The 26,585-nt window shown below is 47.0% G+C and overlaps 1 protein-coding gene across 1 annotated transcript in view; it reads right to left on the bottom strand.

Moving 5' to 3' along the window:
* Positions 1 to 2,466: 2,466 nt before the first annotated feature.
* ADRA1D (adrenoceptor alpha 1D) overlaps positions 2,467 to 26,585 on the bottom strand; it is a 47,305-nt gene continuing 23,186 nt past the window's right edge. The window contains exon 2 of the mRNA XM_065665323.1: positions 2,467 to 3,474. Within this exon, the coding sequence (XP_065521395.1) occupies positions 2,906 to 3,474 (569 nt within the window). The 3' untranslated portion in view covers positions 2,467 to 2,905. The remainder of the gene's footprint in view (positions 3,475 to 26,585) is intronic.

Below are 26,585 nucleotides of genomic sequence, written 5' to 3'. Positions count from 1 at the left end.
GCCTTTATCCTCATTTTCTCCCTTGTAGGTCTGTAAGGAATTGTGATGGAGAGGCAGCAAACCTCCAGACTAATCCTTATTTCTCTTCTGGCTCTTTTCAAGGGACTGGAGGCTGTAAGTGGAAACAATCATGTCAACTCATTCACGGGAATGAACTGCTTTCCAGCAATTGCTAAAAGCCCCTGCAAGGTCTCCGTTTATAGGATGTCTACCCATCTATAGGAGAATGTGCTTTTTTGGAGGTGACATATATAAATATAGTAAAGTGTGTGTGTGTATCCTTATGGTCATGGATACAGATGTTATCATGTGCTATGGACATCTGGCTGTGGAGAGCACCCCAGAAAAATCCACTCCTGAGCATCAGAGAGCATTTAATGGCAAATGTCCATCTTCCCCTCTTGAATAGACTTGTCCATCTTCCTCCCTCGACTAGACTTTCAATTCTGATTGTATCAGCTTGTCCTAAACTCTGCCCCAAAGCACTTACACTACACACTTGCCTGTGTTAGACCTGCAAAGCTCTGTCACCAGAACAGGGTCCAGACATGCAGATCTGGGTGCATTTACTCCCTCTGATAGTGGCATCTGTGCACACGCATCTGGAGAAGTGAGTGGAAGGCAGAAGTAATGCTTTCACCTTGACCTTCCAGGCATCTCTGTTCTCTCCCTAATGCCTTCTCTGCTACATCCCCAGGGCCAGCAATGTGCTTTCCCATCAGGATCCCAAAAAAGCCCAGGAAACCATCAGCATCTGCAGTCTTTACACTGCAAAATGACTTTCTTGTCAACCCATCACCTATGTAGGCTCTCACTTCCCTTGACAGCCAAAGTAACAGGGACAAATAAGATGCATTACCCCATGGAGGTTGCTGTGGGGTGTTGGACCTTTGCTTTTAGCAGGGTTGAACCTCTCTAGCTGGCAGCCTCTGCAGACACTGGGCAATATGCAGGCAGTAAGGAGTCTGGGTGCAGTGTAAGTGCAATGCTGCCCAAGTGCCTTGGTGGGATTTGCTGCTGGGATGAAGGTATTTGGACAAAATCTGCAGGTCTTTGTTCAGCAATTTGTCCAGTTTGGAGTCTTGCCTTGAGGAAAGGGCAGAAGGGTGTTGAGATAGGGCCAGCTCCACACGTCACGTCTCAGTATGTACTGTACATAAAAGTAAGAAACAAAAGATTGACTTTTCCTATGATTTGATTTCTTTTAAAGCAGAAAAAAGAAAGGTGACATTCTCTGTGCTGTGGCCAGGAGCCTTTCATCTTCCTTTGATAGCCACCCTTAGCTTGACGTGCTGTAGGCACGTTCATGAAAGACTCCTAATGGGGTTTGGGGAAAGTGCTAATGTGGATGAGTTTCCATCCAGGACACATTCAGTTGCATTTTTCCACTCCTCAGCTTCATATTCCTGTTCTTTAGTCACTTGTCTTGGGACATTGCACTTCACATCCAGACTTTGCCTCCATCACCTATGTGTTTCCTGCCCCTGCTCACAGCTTAATCTGATGATCAATCTTTGTGCCTTATTGACGTATGAAACATGATAAAACCAGTGCCTGCAATACATGGTCAGGTAGGTTCTGGATGATGTTCTGAATTGCAAAGCACTATTTGTGTGAGCCTGGCTGACGTGGGGCTCTCATGGCTCCAACCTCCCTGAGGTCCCCCAGGAGACCATGGTGTCCTCCAGAGGACAACTCACACTCTAGGGCTGTGAGCAGGGCAAAAATCCACCTTACTGACATTGCTTTTGACCATGCTAACGGACATAACCAAGGGCCATTGTTGACAGCCGCTAAAGGCTGTATCAGCTGTGTGGGAAGTCACTTTGGAGAAGGGTCATGAGCATGACCCCGATGGGGGAAAAGATCCATCTACATGAGGGAGCTCCAAGTGCGCATCAGCTCCATTTTAGATGGGCAGTAGAGGGCTCACACTGAGCCATCCCACCATTCCTGAGCCACAGAGCAGGTTGACTACAGACCTGAGAGAAGCCCCTGGGATACATCTTCATTGTGTTGTCTGAGGGAGACAACAAGAGCAAGAAGGGGACAGAAAAGCTTGGGGATGACCAATACCAAAAGGAGCTGCTTTCTCTCTGTATCACAGACTGATGTGCACTAGAGCAAGAAGGGTTGCAAGTGTTTCAGTTGCAAGTGAAAGGAGAAATGCATCACAGGTTGGAATTACAGAAGAGAGACCTGCACACCCATTGGCATCAGTGTACACATCTGGACTGCTTTTCTGGCCTAAAACCAGGTTACATGGAAGGAGCAAGGCTCTGGTTGCTGCAAACAACGATGGTCAGGATACCCCATCCCGCTTGGGAATACCACAGTCTGCTTGTCCCCCAAAGCAAAGGCCTCTCCTGGAGGTTCTCTCCAACCCTGTAGACCTACAAGGTCCCAACCCATTATCTAAAGGATGAGCTACCAGCTACTGCTCAGCAGTGTCCTTTCTGGGTGCTGCCTCTGGGTAGGAACATGACCCTGTGTACTAAGGCAGGGTTGGCATCTTTTGGGGTTAGATCTTTCCATTGGATTTGATGGTGGTGTTTTTAAGGCAAAGGAGACATCCTGGTTTCCCTTCAGGGCACAACTTCTTCCAGAGTCAAAGATAACCATCCACTGGAGGAAACAGCTCTCATCCTAAGGCCATATCCACCCCACATCTTCCTCTCCCACTGCGGCTCGTTAAGATGGGATGTGCCAGTGGCTCTTATTTGAGGAACCCATGATCCCACAGGAGGAGCTGACCTCTGCGTGGGGGATGCTTTGATAACCTTTGGGCGACCGCATTTTATACCTGATTGCTGCTTCCAGTCCACCTGACAGACCCACAGATGGTATCCCTTCACCTTCCTGCTAGATACCTCTAAAGAAACCATCAAAAGCTGTCCCAGTGGCTTCAAATATCTGTTTCTCTCAGCCCGCAGCAGTCTGTTAAGTCATAGGTTTGATAGTCAATGGTTTCCGTGAAGTCATGAGGGATCCCGATGGAGACAGACTCCACCTCTGTTTTGTAGGTGGCTGTCACCCCCGATTTGCTGGAGCCACCCCGGATTTTGTTGGAAAGGCTGTTCATCTTCTCCTTCAGTTGGGTGGATGCTGGTTTCTGGAAAGGAGTGAGCATTTTCCAGCCCTTGAAGCTGAGCGTTCGCCTCTTACTGGGTCTCTCCTGCAAGGAGGAGTTAAATAGGAACGAGCTGTTCAGGGTGTTAATCCTGGGCCTCAGGTCTGTCTCAGAGTCTTGCACTGAGCTGTTCATGGAGGCTCCTCTCCATTGGTGGTCATAGACGCGCCATATGGGTCTTCTTCTGCGGTGGCATTGGCACTTGAGCAGCCTGATGAAAGCTCGCTTGAACTCTTTGCTGGAGCATGGGTAGATGATGGGGTTCACGCAGCTGTTGAAGTATCCCAGCCAGAAGATGACCTTGAAGACAACTTCAGAGGGCTTCAGAGATGGGAAGAAAGAACCTTGGAAGAGATGACAAGAAATACGGTTAGAGGAAGGGGAAGGGGATGCAAGATATGGTCAGAGCAGTCTGGAAGAGGAGAGACCTGTGGAAAAGATGTGATTCTGATGTTAGGTCCTTGCCTAGCAATGCTGTTACAACCACAGTGAGGAGCTGGCCACTGCAGGACTGCAAGGCATCAACCCTAAAGTAATAAGAATGGGTAATAGCAGCCTTCCAGTACCTGAAGGGGTCCTATAGGGATGCTGGGGAGGGACTCTTCATTAGGGACTGTAGTGACAGGACAAGGGGTAACGGGTTCAAACTGAAACAGGGGAAGTTTAGATTGGATCTAAGGAGGAAATTCTTTCCTGTGAGGGTGGTGAGGCACTGGAATGGGTTGCCCAGGGAGGTTGTGAGTGCTCCATCCCTGGCGGTGTTCAAGGCCAGGCTGGATGAAGCCTTGTGTGGGATGGTTTAGTGTGAGGTGTCCCTGCCCATGGCAGGGGGGTTGGAACTGGATGATCTTGAGGTCCTTTCCAACCCTGACTATTCTATGATTCTATGATTCTATAATACTATGTCTTTGTCAGGGACCTCCTAGTCCCCACTGTAAAAAGGCTGCTAGCAATGGACCCAGCACCCTCAAACACACCTGTGAGCCATCATGGCAACCACATGCAGCTTGGAGGGAGGCTGGTAATTGTTTCACGTGCTGCACAAGTATGAGCGGTGGGGATGGAGGACTTTTCCCCACACCTTCTCCAGATAACCATCCAGCTACTGCCCTCCCCAGTCCAGCACGCACCGTGTTTTGAAGGGGATCCACTCTAGGGGAGAAGGTCCTGGTGCAGGACCCAGCAGCCCCATGGCCAAAGTTGTTGGCATCACTGTGGGCTCTGCCATCCCGCTCTGAACTGATGCCGGTTTACTTGTACCCAAGAGGTATCTTCCATGCCTGTGTGCCAGGCTGCTTTCTGAGGCCTTAGAGCAGGGGATGAGGGCATCACATTGGGGAAGAGGTCCAGTGGTCCCCACACTTCCCTGGATTAACAGCACAAGGCCAACAGGCCCTGTCCCATTCCAGATAAGACAGAAAATTGTTGCTTGGCTTTTTCGCATGGATCGATTTTTGGCACCGGTTTTTCCTATCTGTTGCACTGCACAGTTCACCCTGCAGTGTAAATGGGTGGATACAGTCCTGTCATCCTCACAGATGGAAGAGCAACACCTCTTCACCTCCTATATGTATTTTGGGTCATCAATGTCACACACCCTCTGTTCAAATTCCATACGGATGCTATGTAGACTGTTAAAGTGGGCTCAGATCCACCGCTCCAAGCTCATACCCGCGACTTGTAAACTCTTGATCCACTCCAACCCCTATTTATGCTTTAGTGCTGGAGGTTCCTGGTGGGTTTTCCTTGATGGAAAACCAGGAGGTGTTTCCTGCAGCCAGAAGATGTCAGTGTTGCTCCCGCATGGCCCCATTGCTCTCAGCATTCCCCGCTCCCATCTGAAACAACTTTCTGACTCAGCCTTAATTCCTTGTAATTTTAGCTGGATGACAAATCGTGCCGCCATGTGACCGAGCGTTAATTTGTATTTTAGTAAATAACATTAGCTCTGGATATCATTATTATTTGCCCTGCGCTCAAAAGCCTGGTGTCAAAACAGTAAAACAAGTGCCAGGAACAAGAAATTCGGGACTGACACTGCATAAAAGCTCCCCAAGCTGACTGCTGCGGGAAAAACATCCTCCAGGAAACCCAGAGCACTGGTTCCAGCAGAGCTTCCTTACACTCATCCCTAAAAAGTGGCCAAATTGCAGCCAGACTCAGCATTAGGTATGTGGGTTACTCCATGACGGGAATGTGGGAGAAGATAGACAGATGTCGGCATTCACCCGTGGTTAGGAAGGAAAGCATAGATGGAGCCATGCAGAATGTTGAAGGTCAACCTAAGTCTTAGGGCTGGAGTACACACTGGGTGTCAATATGTGCTGAGGAGGCATTGAATAAAGACAATAATCAGGACTGATGTCTCTGTGCTGGCAAGACCTGGGGCCTTCATGGAAATGAATGGTATTTGCAGTTAAATGAGCAGCCTCTGGCAGTGTAGCCTGTGCTTTTGAACAAAGCAATAGCACCAGGGCTAGGTTTTGTAGAGGCAATGATCCCACCTTGGTTGTGTTTGATTAAAGGGGTTTAATTAAAAGCAGTGGTGAGCTTTATAGGTTGGTGCAAGGCTGCTTGAATCACCACATCCAAAGCAGAAACAGCACCCCTGAGCGTTTAACCACAAGCTTTTAAACATCCCAGTGGTGCTAGGGATAATCCCCCTTTGTGTTGCACGTAGCATCTCCTCTGCTCTTCATCCAGCCATGGCTTTGAGGCTCCCCACTTTGTGCACTGTCCCCAGCACATCACCATGGACCTACAAACACCATCTGATTCTTTGGGCAATGAGAACCAATGGTGGCTTTCCAAGCCTGGCATCAATTCCTTTCATCCATCTCTCCATTGTGAGGGTGGTGAAGCACTGGAACAGGGGACCCAATGAAAATGAATGCTCCATCCCTGGCAGTGCTCAAGGCCAGGTTGGACACAGGGGCTTGGAGCAAGCTGCTCCAGTGGAAGGGGTCCCTGCCCGTGGCAGGGGTTGGAGCTGGATGAGCTTTAAGGTCCCTTCTAACCCAAACCACGCTGGGATTCTATCTCAGGTCTTGGCAATAGCGGATGGGTCTGTTTCCCTGCTCAGACTCCCCCTCTCCACCCTGCCTGGGACCAGCCTCTACCCTGTGCTCTCTGCAAGGCAATCCCTGGCTCTCAGTCCTGACATTGTGTTGTCCCAGCTTGACCTTGCCATAGCTCAGTGTGATTGTTTGGAGCCAGAACAGGTGAAGGACTTCATTAAGCACATAATGCTTTTCATTCCTTTGTCAGGGAGAGGTTTTGTGCCTCAGTTTCCCCACCGGAAAAGGGTATTAATCACCATAACCCCTTTCACAGCGCTGCTGGGAGCCGTGCTTGCAGCTCACGCTGGGTTCTCAGAGGAGCTGCAGATTTATGTCGCATTTCTTCAACTTTCAGAGCGAGGAAAAGAAAACAGAAAGCTATGGTAACAAAGCAAATAAAAGAAGGGTCCCTTTAGAAATGAGACCGGTGATTACTGCTCGAGCCGGGCTACTTAAGAGGTCGGTGCTTGTTTAAACAGCCCGATGGTTGCTAAAATAATAACACATCCAGTGTTTAGCAGCTCCTTGAAGTTTCTGTTGTACGAGCTTTGTGCAGACAAAAACCACAAATTGAAAAGAATTAAACCCCAACTCTGTGAATTCTCTGAAGTTCAGCTCTGGCCCATTTTCGCTGGCTAGAACCTTGTGTCCATCTGAAGACAAGGGGCTCATTGCCATCCTCATTACCATGCAAATAAGCGTGCCTCTTGGAGGAGACGTGTGCTGAGTGCATCCGTAGTTTTCCCATTCGATCACACTGGGATGAACAGAACTAGGCAGGGGGTCCCCCAGAACAGGTCCTTGGCTGCTAACTTTGAATACGCTGGAGCATCCTACTCTTGATAGGCATTGGGAGGCTGCACATAAGGAAGAGTTGAAGGGACTTATTTAGGGAATGAGTAAAGAATGGAAGAAATTAGCTTTTGATTTCGTATACACAATTATGTGACAGCATTTTGAGAGAGGGAGAGGTTTTGGACTGGGCTTTTTAACTGCTATTATGTAAAAGCATAGAATTCTTAGGATTCATGGAAGACTGTGTGGAGTAATGGGCACTTGAAGAGCTCAGGAGGAGCTGGATGAGTCAGAGGTCCAGAAATAGAAAATATGAGTAAAATCTCAGGTATAGGAGCAGAGAGTGTTGCACCAGCACTAGATATCTCAGTGTAAGAGCACTTTTTGATGATCCGGTCCCAAAAGCATCAAAGCCAGAAAAGGGCAGTATCAAAGAACGGGAAGAACAAGCATTGTAGGACTGTGACAATAGAGATTTGTGAAACCTGGTCTTGTTTCAAAGAGGAGCTCTTCCTGCTCGCTCATAATCAGCCCTCTGGACACCTCTCTTGAGCGTCCAGCTCAACACGTGGACAAAGCTTGGTGTGCTTTCCAAAGGAGGAGGTGGTGACACACACCTTGGGGATATCCACCCATGGGGTGGTCTTGGTGTGGTGAGCACTGACAATACATGCAGTATGTGTGCTGGGATCCAGCAACCCCCTGCCGTGCTGGAGCATCTGGGACCCCAGGGCCCTCACAGGGAGAAGACAGCAGAGACTTGGATTGGCTTTGCTCTGCTTCAACATCCAACCTAATTAAATCCACATGTTTAACACAGAGGCAGCCTGGGGAGTAGGGACAGACCCTCCGAGGTGAACCTTCTCCGTCCTGATTGACCACCCAGTGATGCTTGTTCTCCTGGTGGATGGAGGATCCTGGTTGTATCTATCTCAACTTAGGATGCTACCATGTAGGATAGGATGCAGAGCCTCATCCTTTACATTCTCCACTGCCTTGTTGATATGACTCCATGTTGGCTTTTGAGATCCTGCTGGAGACTTTGTCCTCTAATAAATGACATGGTTTAGTATTTGGTGTCCCTGCCCATGACAGGGGAGTGGAACTAGATGCTCTTAAGGTCCTTCCAACTCTAACTATTCTATGATTCTAATACTGCTGGGGGCTTGAAAGTCAATTTGGAGCCTTTATAACTTTCATCAGTTTATAGAAGTTCATTCCACATCTTTCAATGCCTGAATCCTAGTGACAGAGCTGGGTCTGAGCATCAGCTGCAGGTCCTGTCCTGTTGTAACCCTAGAGAATTACCCTCAGGATCACTGAGAAATTAAGAAAGCTGCAGATGAGCTCAGGGAAAACCATCCTGCACTGTGCAAAGAGACTGGACTCAGACCAAACATGAGCTGAAGATTGGATTTCATTCTCCTGGTGATACCAAAGCTGAGCCGATAAGGTATGTGCTCTGAAGTGAAAGCAAAAGAGTGATTTATTTGCTGTCCTTACTGTGTGTGTGCACAGGACATATGCGTTGATATGCTCTGTGTGTGCCTGTGCATTTTTTCCCCTAGTTAATATCACTCTACTCACATCCAGGTACACATCTCTGAAGCCATGGAAATGGTCCCCACCACTGTTGCACCCTGCTTTGGCTGGGAGTGGATGCAGGATGCAATCTCCCCTCCACGTATCCAAACACACATCCCATTTATGTTTTAGCTTGTTTGACTTAGCGCAATCTCATGATCTTTCCTTGCCTGCACTTCTCCACCCTGCCCTCCCCATGACTCACTCGAAGGTGATATCACTTGGATTGTTTGGAGAGTTGCTGGTCCCAGTGTTCAGCCCTCCGAAAAATAAAGCAAAACAAGAAGAAAAGACAAATGCACAAATGAAAATGGACCCAGTCCAAGCTAAACTCTGGCCCTGGCTCCTAGTGCGCAGCCAGAATCTGTGAGCAGGCTTGCTTTGTGCTGCAGTTGGCAAGAGCATCCTTGTTTTAAAAGGTCCCTGCTTTAGAGCATATACTAGAGTCCATGGCACAGAAATGCTGCAGACGTGATAGCAGGTGGGAAAAACAACGTGCCAAACTCATGCCCCAATGCTGTCCCATCAGGAATATGGGAAATGTGAGGACAAGCAGGGTTGTTCACACTTACAAGGGGCTTTGCTATTGTTTAGGGTGGTCTTTGTATTAGGAACACTTTATCCTTATCAAGATAGCTTTGTATCATTCCCTGGACAAAAGTAGTTTATGGAGAATTGGACCTTGCGGGTGCTGGTGGAATGCCATGGAGAAGGTAAATAGAAATCTATTATTCACTGCCTTTACACAGCAAGCAGCATCACAGGAGATGGACACTACGGGCGGTAGGTTAAAAGCAAAGAAGAAGAGAGAGGACGTCTCACAGCGTGTTGCTCAGCCGGGGATGTCCCTGCTGCTGCATGACTGTTGATGTTAAAAAACGATTGACAAAACTCACGGAAAAGAGGAAAATCTACCCAAGGTGCAAGCCATTCTGTTCTTGAGTGAGGAAGCTCCAGAAATCCATATGTAGGATTAGGCTGTAGGTGTTCCATCACCCAAGCTTCTCCTGGATGTGGCCTCAAAGGTCAGGAGGGCTCTGAGGGCTCCCTCAGGATGTATTAGAGCAGTAAGTTAAGAGAATTTCAGCTGGTATAGGAAAAACCCTGGTGCAGGAGGTACTGTAGCTGCTGAAGCTCACTGTGGGCTCTCCTGGCCAAAGAAAGAGTCGTTCTCTTTGTTCTTTTTTTCTGGTTCTCATAAAATAATTAAATCTGGTCCAAAGTAATCATAAGCTGCCACTTTACGGTCATCATCCAGCTTGCATCCTTCCTTGCCAGCTCCTTCCCAGGCTCCCATGATGGCCAAGCTCCCTGATGCAGATGCCAAGCTATGGGAGGATGGGCTGGACATTAGCATTGATTTCTGCCTGTGTGTGGGACTGGGAGCCTGAGCTTCTGACCAGTCTTTCCTGACCTCCTCCATCCGCTGTTGACCAGCTCCATCCCTTGCAGTGCTCAAGGCGAGGTTGGACAGGGCTTGGAGCAAGCTGCTCTAGTGGAAGGTGTCCCTGTCCGTGGCAGCGGTTGGAACTGGATGGGCTTTAAGGTCCCTTCCAACACAAACCATTCCATGATTCTATGACCACCTCCACTGTACATGTCAGGGTCCCTTGAGGGTTAACACCTCCTTGCAGCTGATGGTGTGTCTTGGAGCGATGAGGGAGTTCACTGCCCTCCCAGGATGGATCCAAGAGCTGCTTGGCGTGGGGAGGAGGACAGCATGTTCACAGTGACTCCAGCGTTCTCCCCGTGGGACGATGGTGTTGGGATATCAGGCAGAATTCCTCAGGCCTGTGAGCCTTTCAGCTGACCGCATAAACTGTGTCACAGAGAAGTGACAGCTTCCATCATGCCTATGAAAGCTGCAGTGAGCAGCCTGCATGCCTCAATGTGCACAGAATGCCTGCTTAACCATAGAATTATAGAATCCCTGCCTGGTTTGGGTTGGAAGGGACCTTAAAGCCCATCCAGCTCCAACCCCTGCCACGGGCAGGGACCCCTTCCACTGGAGCAGCTTGCTCCAAGCCCCTTCAACCTGGCCTTGAGCACTGCCAGGGATGGGGCACCCTGTTCCGGCACCTCAGCACCCTCATGTGGGAGAACTTCTTCCTTATCGCCAACCTGAACGTTCCCTGTTTCAGTTTGAACCCATCACCCCTTGTCCTACCAGTTGGCTTGATCCAACTTCTGCACCCTGACTGGCCAAAACCAGGGGTAAACCATCCCTCCCTGCCTATTTCTGACCTTCTCAGCAGTGTTGCGTTGTCCTAAGTTGATGGTTGGAGAGGTACACCATGGTAGGGTGTGCATATCTGGAATGCAGGGGCCTCATGGGGAGTGAGGGCAGCCTGTGGTGTGGTGTGGCGTGGTGTGGTGTGGTGGTTGCAAAAGCAGGAGAGACCAGACTGGGAGGGGGTGAAGGGCTGTGGAAAACACCAACGCTCTCAAGCAGGATCTCAAAGCTGAGGTCTGAATGTAGCTTTCCTGGCAACAATAGAAGGATAACGCGGTAGAGCCTTGTTTTGATCATTTACTGCTCTAATTCATAGTCCCTAAACCAAACCGGCCCCTAACATCTAGGCAGTGCAGTCCTACTGATGTCTCCAAAGCTTTCCTCTAAGTTGCAGCGCATCAGCAGGACTTGACTGAAATTGCTCTTCATTCCCCTGCACGTCATTCCCATTAAAGCTCACGTTAGAGCTTTTCTCAAAGCAACCCCATGAATCTGGACCTCTGATGGGAGTCATTGCCGTGAGGATGTTTCTGAGGTATCAAAACCCTGAAAACTGTGGGTCTTTCATGAATCACCAAACTGAATTTAAGTATCTAAGAAGGTCTAGACTCCTGGCTCATGGGCATCGTGGGCATCCAAAGTCACTCTTGATGGATTTCACCCTTAATGCTATTGGTCTCCTCTCTTAGGAGGAGCTGCCAAAACTTCTCATGCATCAGTTTCTCTCCTGTGCAGGATAGGACTTTTACCACTGGAAGAGCTTCATCACTGTGGTGATGAGTGGTGAAGAGTGACATAGTGAAGAGCCACACAGGTACATCTACACTAATATCTAACAGAAACCTAGCTAGTCTTGGATTGTGCACAGCTTAGCGTGGTCCAGCTAGACCTCTCCAGATGAATTTGGTCCAGGGAACAGTTCACTTCAGAGACCATCCCCAAAAAGCCATAAAGACCTGAGTATGCAGCCCTCCAACATTGTGCCAGCATCCTTAATCACCTCCAGACGCCCTCACGCCACATCACAGGGTGTGCAATGCAAACCATGTGTCTCAGAGGGCAGATCCACTCTGGTGGGCTGCCACACAGCATCCCCTGCTCTTCCAGAGACTCACAACTCCACCAGAGAGTAATTATGTTGTAGGACCACTGGGAGACTGCATGGGGCCCAAGAAAGGCTTCGGGCCAGCTGCTATGAAGGACTTAGTCTGCTCCAGTCTGCTCTACAGCCCTTGCTCTGGGGGATTGTGACCATAAATCGGCTCTTTTGTTCTCTCTTTCCTTGTTGCTGTTGTTTCAGCAATATAAATTACCCCTGAAAGTTAGCCTGGCTCCTGAGCAAGCTGTAGCTAAACTCATTTGCTGGATACCACTGGGAATGTGCTTATGTAGGTGGGCAAGCGGACCCATAGAAGGTTCAATATGCCAGGTTTCTTGGGAGGGCATTGACCTTTCGTTAGGGAACACAGTGCTGACAGAAGCAGCGGTTAATCCGCAGAAGGTCATTACATTTATTGCGTTCTCTTTCCAAGGACCTGAATGTCCCATGTTAGCACTACACACAAAGCTTCATTGCCTTGGGTATACTGAATATCTTTCATTCGGGATCTATAAAGGAGAAAGTTGTGCTCAAGATAATAAAGGAATAATTAAGGGCTTGTGACCTGCTACTGCAGAGGGGTTGATGTATAGATGAACAGAGCTCTGGGTCTGTAGAAGGGCCAAGAATGGATTCCCTTCAACTGTGCTCCTGTGGTGAATACCACAGAGAATGAAGCACCTTGGACCCTGGCAACCCATGAAAGCAGGACTCTGCTTCAGTCTCTACCCTCCAACATTAGTACCAAAACTAGACATGAAACTTTAAAAGCTGTAGACACCCATGAGCAAGGTCTGCAAGGAGAAAATACCCCTGCAGCACACACTAATACCACCGAAGGGAGCAATGAGTGTTGGTAGCGGGTGACTCTGGATGGGCACTGAGATGCACATCTGCTGGCCTGATGCGGAGTCACGACAGGCATGCTGCCTTCCAAGAGCTTGCTGAGTTGGTGCCACAGCTTTGTCAGGGGTGCACACTACAGCTGTCTATGGCTACTCTTTCATGTGGGTGTGAATTACAAGGTTTTGAAGATGGTTAAGGCAATGCTTTCATGAGAAAATGAGGAGCAGGACCAGATATCTCCTTTTCGCATTGTGGAAGGCAATGTTGGCATGTCAGCTTTCTCATGCCTGTTGTGACGCCAGGACTTGGGCTCTGTCTAAGGACTGCTACTGACCATTAATTGTGGGCCACTCATCATCATGAGTGCTCTTCTTGCTCTGTGGTGAAGAGCGTGGCTGGTTCAGTGTTGAAAGGAGACTGTATAAAAGGCTTGGGACCTCCAAGCTTGGTGTTAGACATTGCCTTCACCATGCCCTAAACCCAAGCTTGTCCTAAAACCAACACTGCCCTGCCCAGGGGTTGCCTTTATAGCTGCTGGGTTCATCTTCCAAGAAGAAGGGCTGGGCAGTAGATTCAGGGCCACAGACAATGCTGAACACAGCAGGGTCAGTAAGGTGGGCTTTGGAGTCACAAAATGAAGATGTGGGCTTTTTTCATCTGGGTTTTAATACAAATTCCCCTAAAGGTAATATTTTTGCCGTGATTCCTATGCTTGGGAAAGACATAGTGTATCCAGCTGCCTGTTCCTGAATAATTCACTGATTTTTGTGACTCTGACTCCAGATTTGGAGCCTGACTCCAGCCCCAAAAGGGATTTTAAAACAAATCTTTAGATCATGAGACTCAGAAAAAGGACATAAATAGAATTAGGATAATAATAATAATAATAATAATAATAATAAAAAATAACAAAAGCCTGGAAGATAAGCCAATCTGGCAAATCCAAAGAAACATCTCAGGAAGGTTCTTATTTGCCAGACACTAATAGAGAATGAGAGTCTCCTAAGAGAAGGAAAAAGGGTATCCCAGTCGCGTGTCAAGAGCTCTGGTCTTGCTGTGTGAGCAGGAAGACTGGAATCCATGTGCTATAGAGTGAGCATGGCAGAGACCACAGTGAGATTCTTCCCTGTATGGTTCAACATAGGAAACACGCTATGAAAAGAAATGTTCCATCTGGCTCAGGATGTGGATGAACACAATGGCCTTGTGGGGTTGCTAGGCTCCCTCCAGGGCAATGCACAAAGCAGTGTGTCAGTCAGAGAGGAGCATTCCCATGGCTTCCTGAGCGTGAAGGTCCTGCTGCATCTGAGGCTGAGAGCCTTCTCTGCATGATGGCATCTGAGGCACACTTCTGGGTAATGCAGCCAGCATGACCAGCTCTTGGGGAAGGGAAGCATTTATGGGCAAGCTGGCGAGCTGTTATCTGCAGCAGGAATAAGCCGTAGGTAGAACATCTCGTGGGCAGAGATCCAACTGTAGGCATAGGTTGTAAATAATAATAAGCAAAGATGTTTTGCTTACTGCAGATCTCAGCCTGGAGAAAAGAAGCTGTGTGAAGACCTTAGAGCAGCTTCCAGTGTCTGAAGGGGGGTACAAGGATGCTGGGGAGGGGCTCTTCATCAGGAACTGCAGTGATAGGACAAGGGGTGATGGGTTCAAAATGAAACAGGGGAAGGTCAGGTTAGATATAAGGCAGAAGCTCTTCCCTGTGAGGGTGCTGAGGCGCTGGCACAGGGTGCCCAGAGAAGCTGTGGCTGCCCCATCCCTGGCAGTGCTCAAGGCCAGGTTGGACACAGGGGCTTGGAGCAAGCTGCTCCAGTGGAAGGGGTCCCTGCCCGTGGCAGGGGTTGGAGCTGGAGGAGCTTTAAAGTCCCTTCAACCCAAACCACTCTGTGATTCTATGTTGCTTCTTCAAGTCCTGTGTGAGCTTGCCAGTATGACACCAAACTATGTAAGTGCTTGGCCTTGGTTAACTTTGTCTGTTACTGCTGGCTTGCATGATGCTCTCTTTCAGTTGACAGTAACACTTTGCAGAAGGAGACTATGTTCTTAGCTTCCTGATGCTTGCATTCCTGTCTCACCGGTGTGACTTGGTTGGTTAAACACAGGAGGCTAGAGCCATGTTAGACACCCCAGTCTATCTTGATCTACTGCTAATGTTTCACAAAGGGTGTGGGTCTTCTCTACATTGCCTCATATCAGCCAGCTCTGCGCAGGTGACTCTGAGACCTTGGAGTGGTTCAGATGGCACTAGAGAGTGGTGTTTAGGCTACTGAATTCAGCCCTGGATGTGTGGCTTTTAACCTAGCACAAATCCAGCTCAGCAAAATGGATCTCATGCGACTGGTGACAAACTACCTTGGGCTTTGACATACCAATCTCCCAAGAAAACCTGTGCTGTGCCAAGTCAGAGCTGGAGCCAAAACCACCTTTAGTCTGGTGCTTTTATGCACAGAGAAGCAAGGAAGATTGGCTGCTATTATTTCCTTGCTTTGGAGTCTTGTTCCAGTTGGACTGGGGGGTAGTGGATCACCCCCCAAAGTCTCCTCTCCTTACTCTGTGACATGAAGAATTGCCTCAAGAGATCCCTTTTTAGGCGACACAAGTACAAGCCATACAGGTTTCTGTTCCCTTCGTGGTGGGCTGCAGGATTAGTTGGGAAAGTAAATTCTCATGTGGGATTTCTCAGGAATGGAGGCAGAATTCATTGTAAGGTTGATTGGGAATATAAACTTCACATCCCTGTCTGTCCAAAACCTCCCGTAGAAGGAGGTGTGTGGCTTATGGGAGAATTTCAACTTCTTTGAGGTCCCAACTAGCTCCTATTGGCAATCCAATGGATCTGAGTTTCCATCTTTTGCCCAGGCACATCAATGGGTGACCAACCAGCTCAGACGCTATCCTGATATACTCTGAAATCATCCTACAGGGTTTAGCTTTCAAAGCCTGGGATAAACAGAGGAAAGAATCAATGCTCCTGGTTGGATGGAGGTTGCAAACTGTAGAAAGGACAAATGCTGGGAGAGGTTCCCAATAGACATTACACTAATGTAACATCTAATCAATATTAGGAAATGTATTAGGAAGTATGATCTTCTTTGTTAATGTTATTTTCACAGACTACTCCTAAAAGTCAATCAGAACTTCATGATCATCTACATTATCATTTAGAGAGATAAAAATATTGTATATAGAGGGCAGAGAACTTACCTAAATCCATATTGAACTAAGAATAAACCCCAATAACCAAGGAAGAGAGGTGCTAAATGGGACTTTGGAGGGTCAGCTGAAGATTCACCACAAAAATCTACTTGAGAAAACCCTACGTATTACAACAAGAGAAGCAACAACAAACTTCTAAGCGAGGTGGTAAGTTAGTAGAAGCACTTAGCCCTGTGATAACTCCTTTGACACATATATTTAATGCAATATCATCAAAGCTTCTTTTGCAAGCTAGCAAAAATGTTTCTTCAGCCCTTGCCACAAAGAGCTCTCTGCTTCTGTATCTATAAATACAGAATGGGCATAGCACAAGGTATAAACCAGTGGTTCTCCAACTTTTCGGAACCAAAACCTGTTAATCCTCTTCATTTTCTTGCAGACTGGATTGATCCCTTATGCTCAATAGTTTTCTGTGAACCGTTTACCAAGCCTTCACGGACCATCAAGATCTGGAGGCCACTCTTCTAGCTCCTGGTTCTTGCATTCATTGGCAGAAACAACGGCACTTTGTGGTGAACGCTCCAACTGGCTTCTTCTGCGCTGCTCCTTTTTATAGGTTCCTTACGCCTTCCCTTGCGAGTAATTGCTGTTCCTCTCTGGCTACTTCAAACATAAGCCTGCTTTCAACTCACCTCCAAAAGAAAAAGTCCCTTTCTATCAAGCTGTCTCCTCCACTCTGTTCAGAAGCATTGAGAATGTGTGTTTTTTCCAACTAAAGCGCAAGCTTGGGAAATCCTGTAGAAAAGGATGGAGGGGAACGATTCTCAAGCAAGTCATCCAAGACTTGGAAAAACCACTGTGTTTGCTGGGTCGGACCCAAGACTACTCTGTGTTTTTCCAACTCAGAAGTTCTTTTCTCTGCACTTGGTTTTCTAAGAATGTGAACTCACCCGCCCCGTCCTGTTTACAAGCTCGTAAATATGTAGATCAGATTTGGCTGCAGGGTAGGCCTTGGAAAGGCTGAATCCTGATGGGAACACATGGCATTTTATGTACAGTGAGGCCAGATCCGAGCTGCACAAAGGAAAAAGGCAATTTTTCATTGGCCTAACCCAATGAGGAAAAAACTCTTCCCCAAAGTCAAATGCTTGAGTCTTGGCTTTAATTTACAGCGCGGGGTGAGAAGAACTCACTTTGGGTGTGTAAGCATCTCCAAGACCCAAGCAGGGATAACACCATTGATCTAGAGGAATGATGTTACAATGGAAGGTTTAGTTTAGCTCATTGCTGGCAATACCGGTGGCCCTGAATCTGGAGAACTTGCTAGTGGCAGGAGGCCAGTGTTCGGAAAGCACGCTATCAAGGGGAGGTGTGGGAGCTTCCTCAGTGCGTTTCCACCGTGCCGGTCCCAAGGACATTCTGTTTATATCAGAACTGGTCAGACAGCACGTCACTGGCCATGGAGCCTGGCACCACAAGCACTGGCAGCCCATGCCCTGCTGCTGGCTGTGAAAGATGCTGAGCAGCATCCTCCAGAGAGCCACACCACCGGGCTGGGGTGCTGCGATGCCGTGGAGGAAAGGGTGGAGAAGAAAGGATGAGGGAGGTTGATATTTTCAGCTCTGATGAAGAATTCAGGACCAGCTTTCACAGGCTCAGGAACGGTTATTTAAGACCAGCCAGCCAACTTCTTGTTTCTTTTCAAACTCGGAGGGGAAAATCCTCCAACGCCTGCCCTGTTTCCGCACCCAGCTCCAAGGCACAGCCCTTCTGGCTTCAGCTTGCATGGAAAAATCTGCAGTTTCTCATCGCTTACATTCTCTTTCTGGCTTTTTTTTCTCTATGACAAGAAGGGAAACTTAAAATAAATTAGTATTTCCATCTTCTCCCCCAACCTGGAACTATTCAGGAGAGATAGATAGCAAAGAGTTGCTGTGCCTCTCCTCAGTCCTGAAACCCAGCTTTCAGCTGATTACCAAGGTCTAAAAACATTGCACTTCAAAAAGAGACCTTTCCCCCCCTCTCAGAAAACAATGGGTCAGTGTAATTGGGCTCCAAAAATATAACAGGAATGGTGAGATAACAACATCCTCATTGCTCCCGACAGTTCCTGAAGCCCTTGACTTGAAGCGATAAAGTCCCCTGCTTAATGACGCATTGGCTGACTGCAAAGGATCCTTCTTAGTCCTTTCTCCCTTCTCCAGGGGAAGGGTCATGTCCTCTGTCTGATGTGACCAGCTGTGCATCTCTTATCTGGTTGTTCAGCAGTGATGCACTTAAGCCATATCTCTGTGGATACAGTAAACAGGGATAGGATAAGGGACCAGATTCCGGCATCCAGGCTGTTAGCATGGACCCTAGCATGACTCTGGCCTGGACATTGTGTAGTGGTAGCAGAGCCAAGCATTTTACCTGCATGTAGGTCTCTGTTTGGGAGTGTTCAGCTGTGGCAATGCCAGGCACATGGCCAACAAATCAACACTAATCCCTTTTATTTGCTAGCAGTGATGTGATGGGGGAAACTCCTTGTGCTTTGTGCTGTGCAATCAAAGACCTGTCCCTGAAGGGGGTGTTTGCCACCGAATACTTAGCAGGGGTTTCCTGCACTTCTGCAGCACACGCAAGGCTTTTACCCCACAATTTGTGGTCCATAGCAATACATCTGGCAGCATGAATTGGAGGGACTGCATGGGTAGAACCACATCAGGAGAGAAGAGATATTGTGATGCCCAAACTAGAGCAGTGTCCAGCAGAGCTGGTGGCATAATAGAGCCATGCAGAATGGTGTAAGGACCTCTCAGTGGGAAGGGATGACAAGCACAGAAAATCCAAACTATAGACAGTTTTAGTGACCTGAGCAGTCCATGTGGATGCCATGGCTAAATAGAAAGTAAAATGACGCAAGAGGCAAAATTGCCTGCCTGGTTGTCTTAGCCATAGAACTGAGCCTAGAACAAGCATTAAAACAATGCCGGGAATGATCAAGAAACGTAGCAGCAGTCCAACCATCATACCCTGGTGGTTTTGTATAAGCTTTACAGCTGCATGCAGTTTTAGGAAGGTATTTCAGGAGAGAGAACACCAGAAACTTGCTGCATTGCCTGGTTTAAAGGCCTGCACAGGGCAATGGGATCTCTGCTGAGAAGAGATGAGTGTCTCAAAGAGCTTCATTATGGTGATGAGGCTCATTCTCCACTGACATTCTCCGCTGACTGCTCCATCTCTGCCCTATCTCTATTTTTTTTTAATCTCTGATCCTGAAGGGAAAGGATGGAAATTAGCATTCAATTTTCCTGGCAATTTGAGTACCTCCCATGAGATATCTGCCTGTCTCTCTCTTGCCTTTTCATTAGGTAAACAAGCCTTTTTGCCTCCTGTGCACTTCACTCACTGCTCAGAAGGAATAGACATGGGATCTGGGGTGCACTCTCTGTCTTGATGTAGCCTTGACTCCTAATTAACTTTTGGATAAGCTGATTTTGCATATTCACTTCTTGTTCCAGGGAAATGGCCCTAAGTGGACTTTCTGACCCTTCTTAGGGAAAGTGCTGGTTTTGTGGACAAGCCCTGTCAAGGCAGACATCATCCCAGGTAATTGCTATGTCCTCTTCTCCCATCATCACTAACTTCCTCCCTTTTAAGAAACTTTGATGGGTCCTCATATCAAAGGAACAAGAAACTGTGGTATCTATCTCTATTTCTATCATCTATCCCTATCTCTATATCTCTATCATCTATCTCTATCTCTATCTCTATCTCTAATCTATCTCTAATGTATCTCTATCTCAAATCTCTATCTCTATCTCTATCTATCTCTATCTCTCTATCTCTATCTCTATCTCTATATCTCTATCTCATCTGTCTCTATATATGTATATATGGGTATATGGGTATGCACATGTATATCTGTATCTACATCAGTATATAATATATATATATAACTTGCTTTGCTTGTGCACTTCCACCAGCAGTGTTGTCTAAAGGAAGGGAGTCTGGGGGTCTAATGAGGGACTCCCAGTGGGTCCCCAGGGTGTCTTGGTCAGTAGGTCTTCAAGCAGAGGTGTTCAGTCTTGTCTTGTGCAATGGGTCTACGGCTGGGTAAAGGGATTCTACATTTGCTGTGAGACAGGACACAGCTTTCCTACAATGCAGATCCCCTACAAATTGCCTCCAGATATTCAAAACACCAAAAAGAGCAATTTCCCTGGCAACTGAAACCATCTGTCTCAGATGCCAGTGATATGGTTCTTGAAGACTATCAATTTGCTTGCAACTAGAGACAGGTATCTTGTAATATTGGGTGAAGCAAAACCATCTGATGATCCTTCACATAAATGTCAAGGAACACATTTTAAAGGTAGTTACACATTGAATTCTCATTGAACTCGTGGGCATTAAGCATGAAAATATCTTCTGAACACAAGGTTGCCCAGTATCAATCCCAGCATTGCATACATTAGCAATACTGGCAGTTCTGGATCAGCATTTGTGCACTCCCTGAATAGTAGCATATGGGAACATTCTGGTGAAATGGTTCATTACAGGAATATCTTCCCTTCCCGTTACAGCTGATTAATTGCTCCTACAGATACCTCCCTCACAGAAAAGCTGTGAGGGCTGTTGGCAAAAAGGCATCCGTGATCTGCCTTGGTAGTTACGACACAAGCTCAGATCACAAGAAAGCCAAGAACAGAAACAGAGGAACTAGACCAAGGAAGACTGAAAAATGGAGGTTGCTCATATTGAAAATCACCTCCCATGTTGGTGCCCACAGTGCAGAAAAGAAGCCAAGGAGACAGGAAATGCTCCGAGGAGCTCTACGAGACAGCACAAGGGACTGGGAAACTTGACTTTATAGAGCATGAGATTAAAGGATCTTGATCTATTGGCATTACCTGGGAGAAACTGAAGCAACCTGCTCATTCATTGTGGTGAAATACAGGGGAAGCTGTTTCTGACAGCAAACATATCTTTTATCTAGCCAAGAAAGGCAGAAAAAATTAATGGCTTGAAGCTATAGCTGCATAAATTTACCCTGGGAAGAAAGCGTCATTTTTAATAGCAAAGATAACTAGGGACATGGTTTCTCTGTTATTTGCAGTCCTGAATTAATGCTGAATGTCTTTCTAAGGAGAAAACTGGTTTTGAGTAATGGGGGATTTGAAGAAATTACTGAACAAGGTGCTTAGGGTTATAGCCCTGTGTAAATCACAGTAGGCAGTTGGAGCAGTCCATTCTAGCCTTGCAAACTACAGCTGCGATGAGCAAACTCCATTCCAAAATGGGGTGGGTCTTCAATATAGAAGAGTTGTAAAAATCACCATTATCATAGAGGGTCTTCAGACGTGGTAAGTGCAAGAACTATTTGGGAAACAGCTGATCTGTCCCAGAAACTGCTCTAATTGGGAATAGCAGTGGACCTTTACTCGCTGCTACAAGATCTTTCCCTCGGTTTTACACACGTAAGCTGTGATGTCTACATTTCTATGCATTTGGTCTCAATTAGAGGCACTGACAATGAGTCAAGTCTGTGTCAAGGGGTTTAATTGAGTGTAATGAAGGTTTTTTGTTGTTGGGGACCGTGTCAACATGTAATTAATCACAGTGAGCTATAGGGGTGGTATTTGAGACCAGTTAAGCATCTCCGCACTCTCACATCCAGAGCTAATATACATTGGTGTGCTTTGTAATTACCCAGAGCTATGAAGAAATAAGCACCATAGAGTGTTTTCTGGGCCTTTCCTCTCAAAGCAAGCTGCTGGCACTGGTGGTATGGTCTGCAAGGACCTGCGGTTGCCATGAGCAGAGACCTGAGCCAGATGTGAGCAGTCATTCAGGTCCCAGCAGCATTAAAGCTGCAGTTTTCGTGCTGCTGAAGAAATCAGTGAGTGATATGCTAATAGAGTGCCTTGCAGCTCTGGGGATAGCTGGTGGGAGCAGCCTGGGATGTCCTTGTGCTGTACTCTTCGGTGCCTGCATTGTATTTGTAGGGCACACAGCCCACTTGCGAGTGGTTCTAAGGGCTCCCAAAGGAGCTGGAAGAACTGTTATATGTATTTATCTGTTATGTATTGGATGACAGAGAGGGACTCTTCATCTGATAGTGATAAGAAAAGGGGTGATGGGTCCAAACTTAAACAGCTGAGATTTAGGTTAGATATAAGGCAGAAGCTCTTCCCTGTGAGGGTGCTGAGGCGCTGGCACAGGGTGCCCGGAGAAGCTGTGGCTGCCCCATCCCTGGCAGTGCTCAAGGCCAGGTTGGTCACAGGGGCTTGGTGCAAGCTGCTCCAGTGGAAGGGGTCCCTGCCCATGGCAGGGGTTGGAACTGGATGAGCTTTAAGGTCCCTTCCAACCCAAACCACTCTAGGATTCTGTGATTTATGTAAAACTCCATGAAAAAGAGCTTTTCCAATAACTACCCTTTCTCCTGATCTTTGGGCTTTCCCCTTTCAGTCCAGTGGAAACAAGGTATAATCAAGAGAAGAAAAAACCCTCAAACAACCAAAATAGCTTATTAAAAAAATAATATCTCCCTCCTCCTTCCTATATCTCGTGCTTTATCTGGGGAGCCTTTTGATGGAGGCCCCCATCAAAGTGGTCCCTATCCCCTTTTGGAGAGAGCAAACAGCCTTTGCCAGTGACTTCTGTGCTTTCCTCTCTGCAGTTGCGTCTCACTCTTGCAGGGATAGGTGCCAAAAGACATAAGGTTGCTCCTGGCCATGCCCACATGAGGACAATCAACCCCAGGGCAGCCCTGCCTGCAAGCACTTGGAAATGCCTGCTGGCTGCTCAGTGGCACTGGAGTCCTGCATGGCATCAGCACAAGGAGCTGGGATGCTTTGTGTCCCACATTCCCATCGCTTGGCATTGTTTCTGCTCTTGGTCGTGGGCAGGTTACTGCTTTGTTTCTCCATTCCCTCTACCTGATTCCTCTCCCAAAATTATTTCCACCTTACTTCCTTGGCTTTTTGCCTAGGTTTTCACTTTGCTTCCTTTGCTATCCTGTCCAATGCAGGCTACCTGTGGCCTTTTCCTTTGCCATGCCCCTTCCACTTATAAGGGTAGAAGTAGACATGCTGAGAGCCATAGAAATGGATTTAGCCATGCCACAGACCAGCTTAACTCTTCAAGATAAGCCACAGGGACAAAAGCAAGTGATGGGATGGCATCATGTAAGCTGCTAAGCTGCTCTTATATTTCCCAGGAATATACTTGTTTCCCTCAAGAAGGATATCTCAGCCCCATGAAGCTAGGTCAAGGAGAAAGCAAGAAAGCTATCCTCAAATGTCTCTCAGTGCATCTGTCCCTTGCATGCCTGCCCATGTAGATCCATGCAAAAGGAGGTTGTTACTGTGGCTTTTTTCACCTTCTCTGAGTTCTTTGACTCCAAGTATCACATACCTTGGAGGAGATATGGGCTTACTCTTAGGGAGGTCTCAAATTAAATAAATACTCATAAAAGATCTCAAATAAAATACTTTAAAAGATCTCAAACCCCATGACTGCAGCACAGAAGCATCTGGGATATTATTTTATCCTTTAATCTTTATTACACCTTTACCTGCAGGTGTGAGTCTTCGGTAATGACTACCCTGCTTCTGTCTTTGAGAGGTCTCTGTTGGCTCAGAGGAGATGGGGCTGCTCTCCTCAGTGCCTCAGTTGGGGTGGATGTCATCTGGACCTCAGCAAGGTGCTGAGGGGAATCCTTGAGGGATAGTACTTTCAAAACCTGACTGCTCTTCTATGTCAGACAGGACAGCTAGAACTGGTCCAATCTCCAAAATGTGATGATTATCAACATAATAATAGTAATAGTAATAATACTAATAAATATAACATAAAATAATAATCTCTGAGTAATTTGCCAGTTTTCCTCAGTGGTAGATCTCCATCTGGAGTGCAGTCCTGGACTTGTCCTGAATGGCTGGAAATAGGGTATATGAGACTATGAAAACTCACACCCGTGTCTCAACACTCCTTCTTTCCAGGAGTCATTTCTGCAGGTCCATCCAGCACTTCAGATCTGTCCCTCAATGCTGTATCCCTTTGTTGGGATGAGCAGTCTGTTATGCTGGGCACCCAGCTGCAGCTCTGAAAGTCTTTATAGAGCCTGGCCTAGCCTCGTGTCTCTACTGCCTGCCAAGCAATCACTGCTGATGAGTGCCTTAATAAATACCATTTATTCCAAGTGTACCTTGGATGCTGAGCTCTCTGTTGGGCTAAGCCTGATGACACACAGCGTGATCTCCAGGCATTCATCTTCAGAAGAAAGCAGATAAGTCCCCTCATCCCAACTCTTCCAACTGTATATGCCGATGGATGCTATCTCCCAATCATGCATCAGGTCGTGTAGCACCACTTGAATCCCCATGTCTTTTCAGTATATGCATCTGCCTCCCAGAGTGTGTGACCCAAGATAGTGGGAATGGGGCAGGAATTACTGTTTGCAGCCAGAAAACTCCTTTAGTATTAAAAATCCCCTCGCTTTTCTAACTGAAGCAAGCTCTTACTTAAAATCTGGACGGATGTGTGTGTGTATTGGGATGTGTGCCTGAAGAAAAAGGTTTTTGGGCTGCTGTCGCTGTATATGGAGTGCAAAACACAGAGAATATAAGAGGCTTGGGACTTCTGCCTTTGACCTTGGACATCTGGAGGTAAGACCTTCCCTCTTACCCTTGAGTGGCTTTTGATCCTTCCGTTACACTTAAAAGGCCCAAATCACTCCACTCCATAGATGAATTTTCCATGAAAGGAGGGATTACTTGGTTCCAAACCTGCACACATGGGGCTGCCCAACATCTGGTTTCTAGGGTTGAGTCTTTTATTCATTTTTCTACTGTCCTTCAAGTTTGAAAGCTCAGATTAGCTCAGCTGTGCTTTCCTTGGTCTGATAATCTGTTTAATACCTCTTAGAAGTAACTACAAAACATCAACACATTGTCATTACTAATACTATTAAGTCCATGTCTGAGCAGAAAAGAAGCCTCTTGCCAGGCATGGAGTTGATCCTGTATCCAAGCAAACCCGTTTTGGATTTGCTGACAGGTATCAGCACAAAACATCTGGTGACAGATGCTGTATTGATGTAGGAGCAGATAACCAGGCTGGGCTGAAGTGCATCACTAGTGCAAGTGTCAATACCAACAGCAAAGACAAATAGATTGCACAAAGTGAGTTAGAGGCTCCTATGTACCTCTGTAATCCCCTTGAAGAGGAAAGGTCAGTTTGTAGCACACATTTCAAGCTGTTGTGTTGCTCAGGCTGCTTCTGGAAAAGCCCAGTCCCCAAAATTTCACTGATTCTCCAAACTTCTCCTATGAAGTTCTCTCGCAGACCTGAACTGCAGCACAGAGCAACCCCAAGTGTCAGTGCAGGCTCACCAGGCAGAAGGAAGGTTGTCCCATTAGGGCAGCCAGGTCATTCCTCCTGAGTTTAGTTGGATTTCATCCCCTTCGTGCCAGCAAAGCAAACATGAAGCATCAACCTGTTTTTCACAGCCCCATGAAGTCTACGTAATTCCCTAGTTAAAAATGCATGGTAAGGTGCTATATTCAACTCTTTTCTTCAAAGCAGCAAGCTGTTCAGATGTGCCTTTACTCCATGCTAGGGAAAATCATGGACAAACAAAGAGACTGACATGTCTCACCCCTGTTCCTGTAATGAAATGGGAATAGCAGCTCACAATCCTTCCTTGAGAGTGGCACATCCATTTAAAACAAAAGATGGGCTCCATGGATCCCAGTTACCTCTGGAGGTGGTGGCTACTATAGCAAAGAGCAGGAGAAGCAAGAGACCTGCACAATGTTCACCTAGGTACAAACATGAACTCAAAACTCACTTAAAGGTGGAACTGTTGGAATAAATAAAGGCAATGGTATGGAGGGAGTGTGTTAATCTGTATGGGTGAACTGAAACAAACTGCTTAAAAAGAAGGAGATCTACTGAATGACAGAAAGGAATCATAAGAGATGATTCCAGTGACCCAGAACAGCCAGGACCCAGATTATCAGGGGGCTTCAAGGGTAAGATCCATGTCACAACTTGACACAAATTCGGTGGTGCATGAGAGTGAAAGGCTCAGTGCTGATGCTCGTGCAGCAGTGCCTTGTGCTGCTTGGCATGACGCGGGACATCCAAAACTTGCACACAGGACTGGCTACTGTGACACAGGATCTGCTGCTTTCTGAGTAGAAATTGGAGGCTAGCTGGGACTTCCTAGTACATCTTTAATGGAAACAGCGTGACATCCCATACCACCTTGTCATGGTAATGAGAGTTTAGGTGTGTGGTTCCTATGTGAATGCCTGTATGTGTTCACCTATCTTCTGGAGCATTACTATACCAGCCAGTTTTCCCTGCTTGGATATTCATTGTGAATTTGAAGCTTGCCTATGAATGTCCCCACCACTAGAACAGACAAGAGGAACTGCTCTGGCTCATGAACTACTCTGGCTCAGCACAAGAATTAGTATGGAAGAGGAATCTCCCAGGGTCCATTCCCAACAGGCAGCTTGTACAAAGCTACCCTGTTTTGAAGGCTAACAGAATTCACTAGCAGAGATACAGGCTGTCATCTCTCAGGTGGCTTCAGCACCTGGGAAATTCCAATTTATTCCAATAAATGGAACTTCCAACTTCCATTTATTTTACTGATAAAATATTTTACTGCAGCTTATT

This window comes from Lathamus discolor, chromosome 1 (genome assembly GCF_037157495.1).
Source record: "Lathamus discolor isolate bLatDis1 chromosome 1, bLatDis1.hap1, whole genome shotgun sequence".
NCBI classification, from domain to species: domain Eukaryota; kingdom Metazoa; phylum Chordata; class Aves; order Psittaciformes; family Psittacidae; genus Lathamus; species Lathamus discolor.
This window is presented reverse-complemented; position numbering and strand designations above follow the sequence as displayed.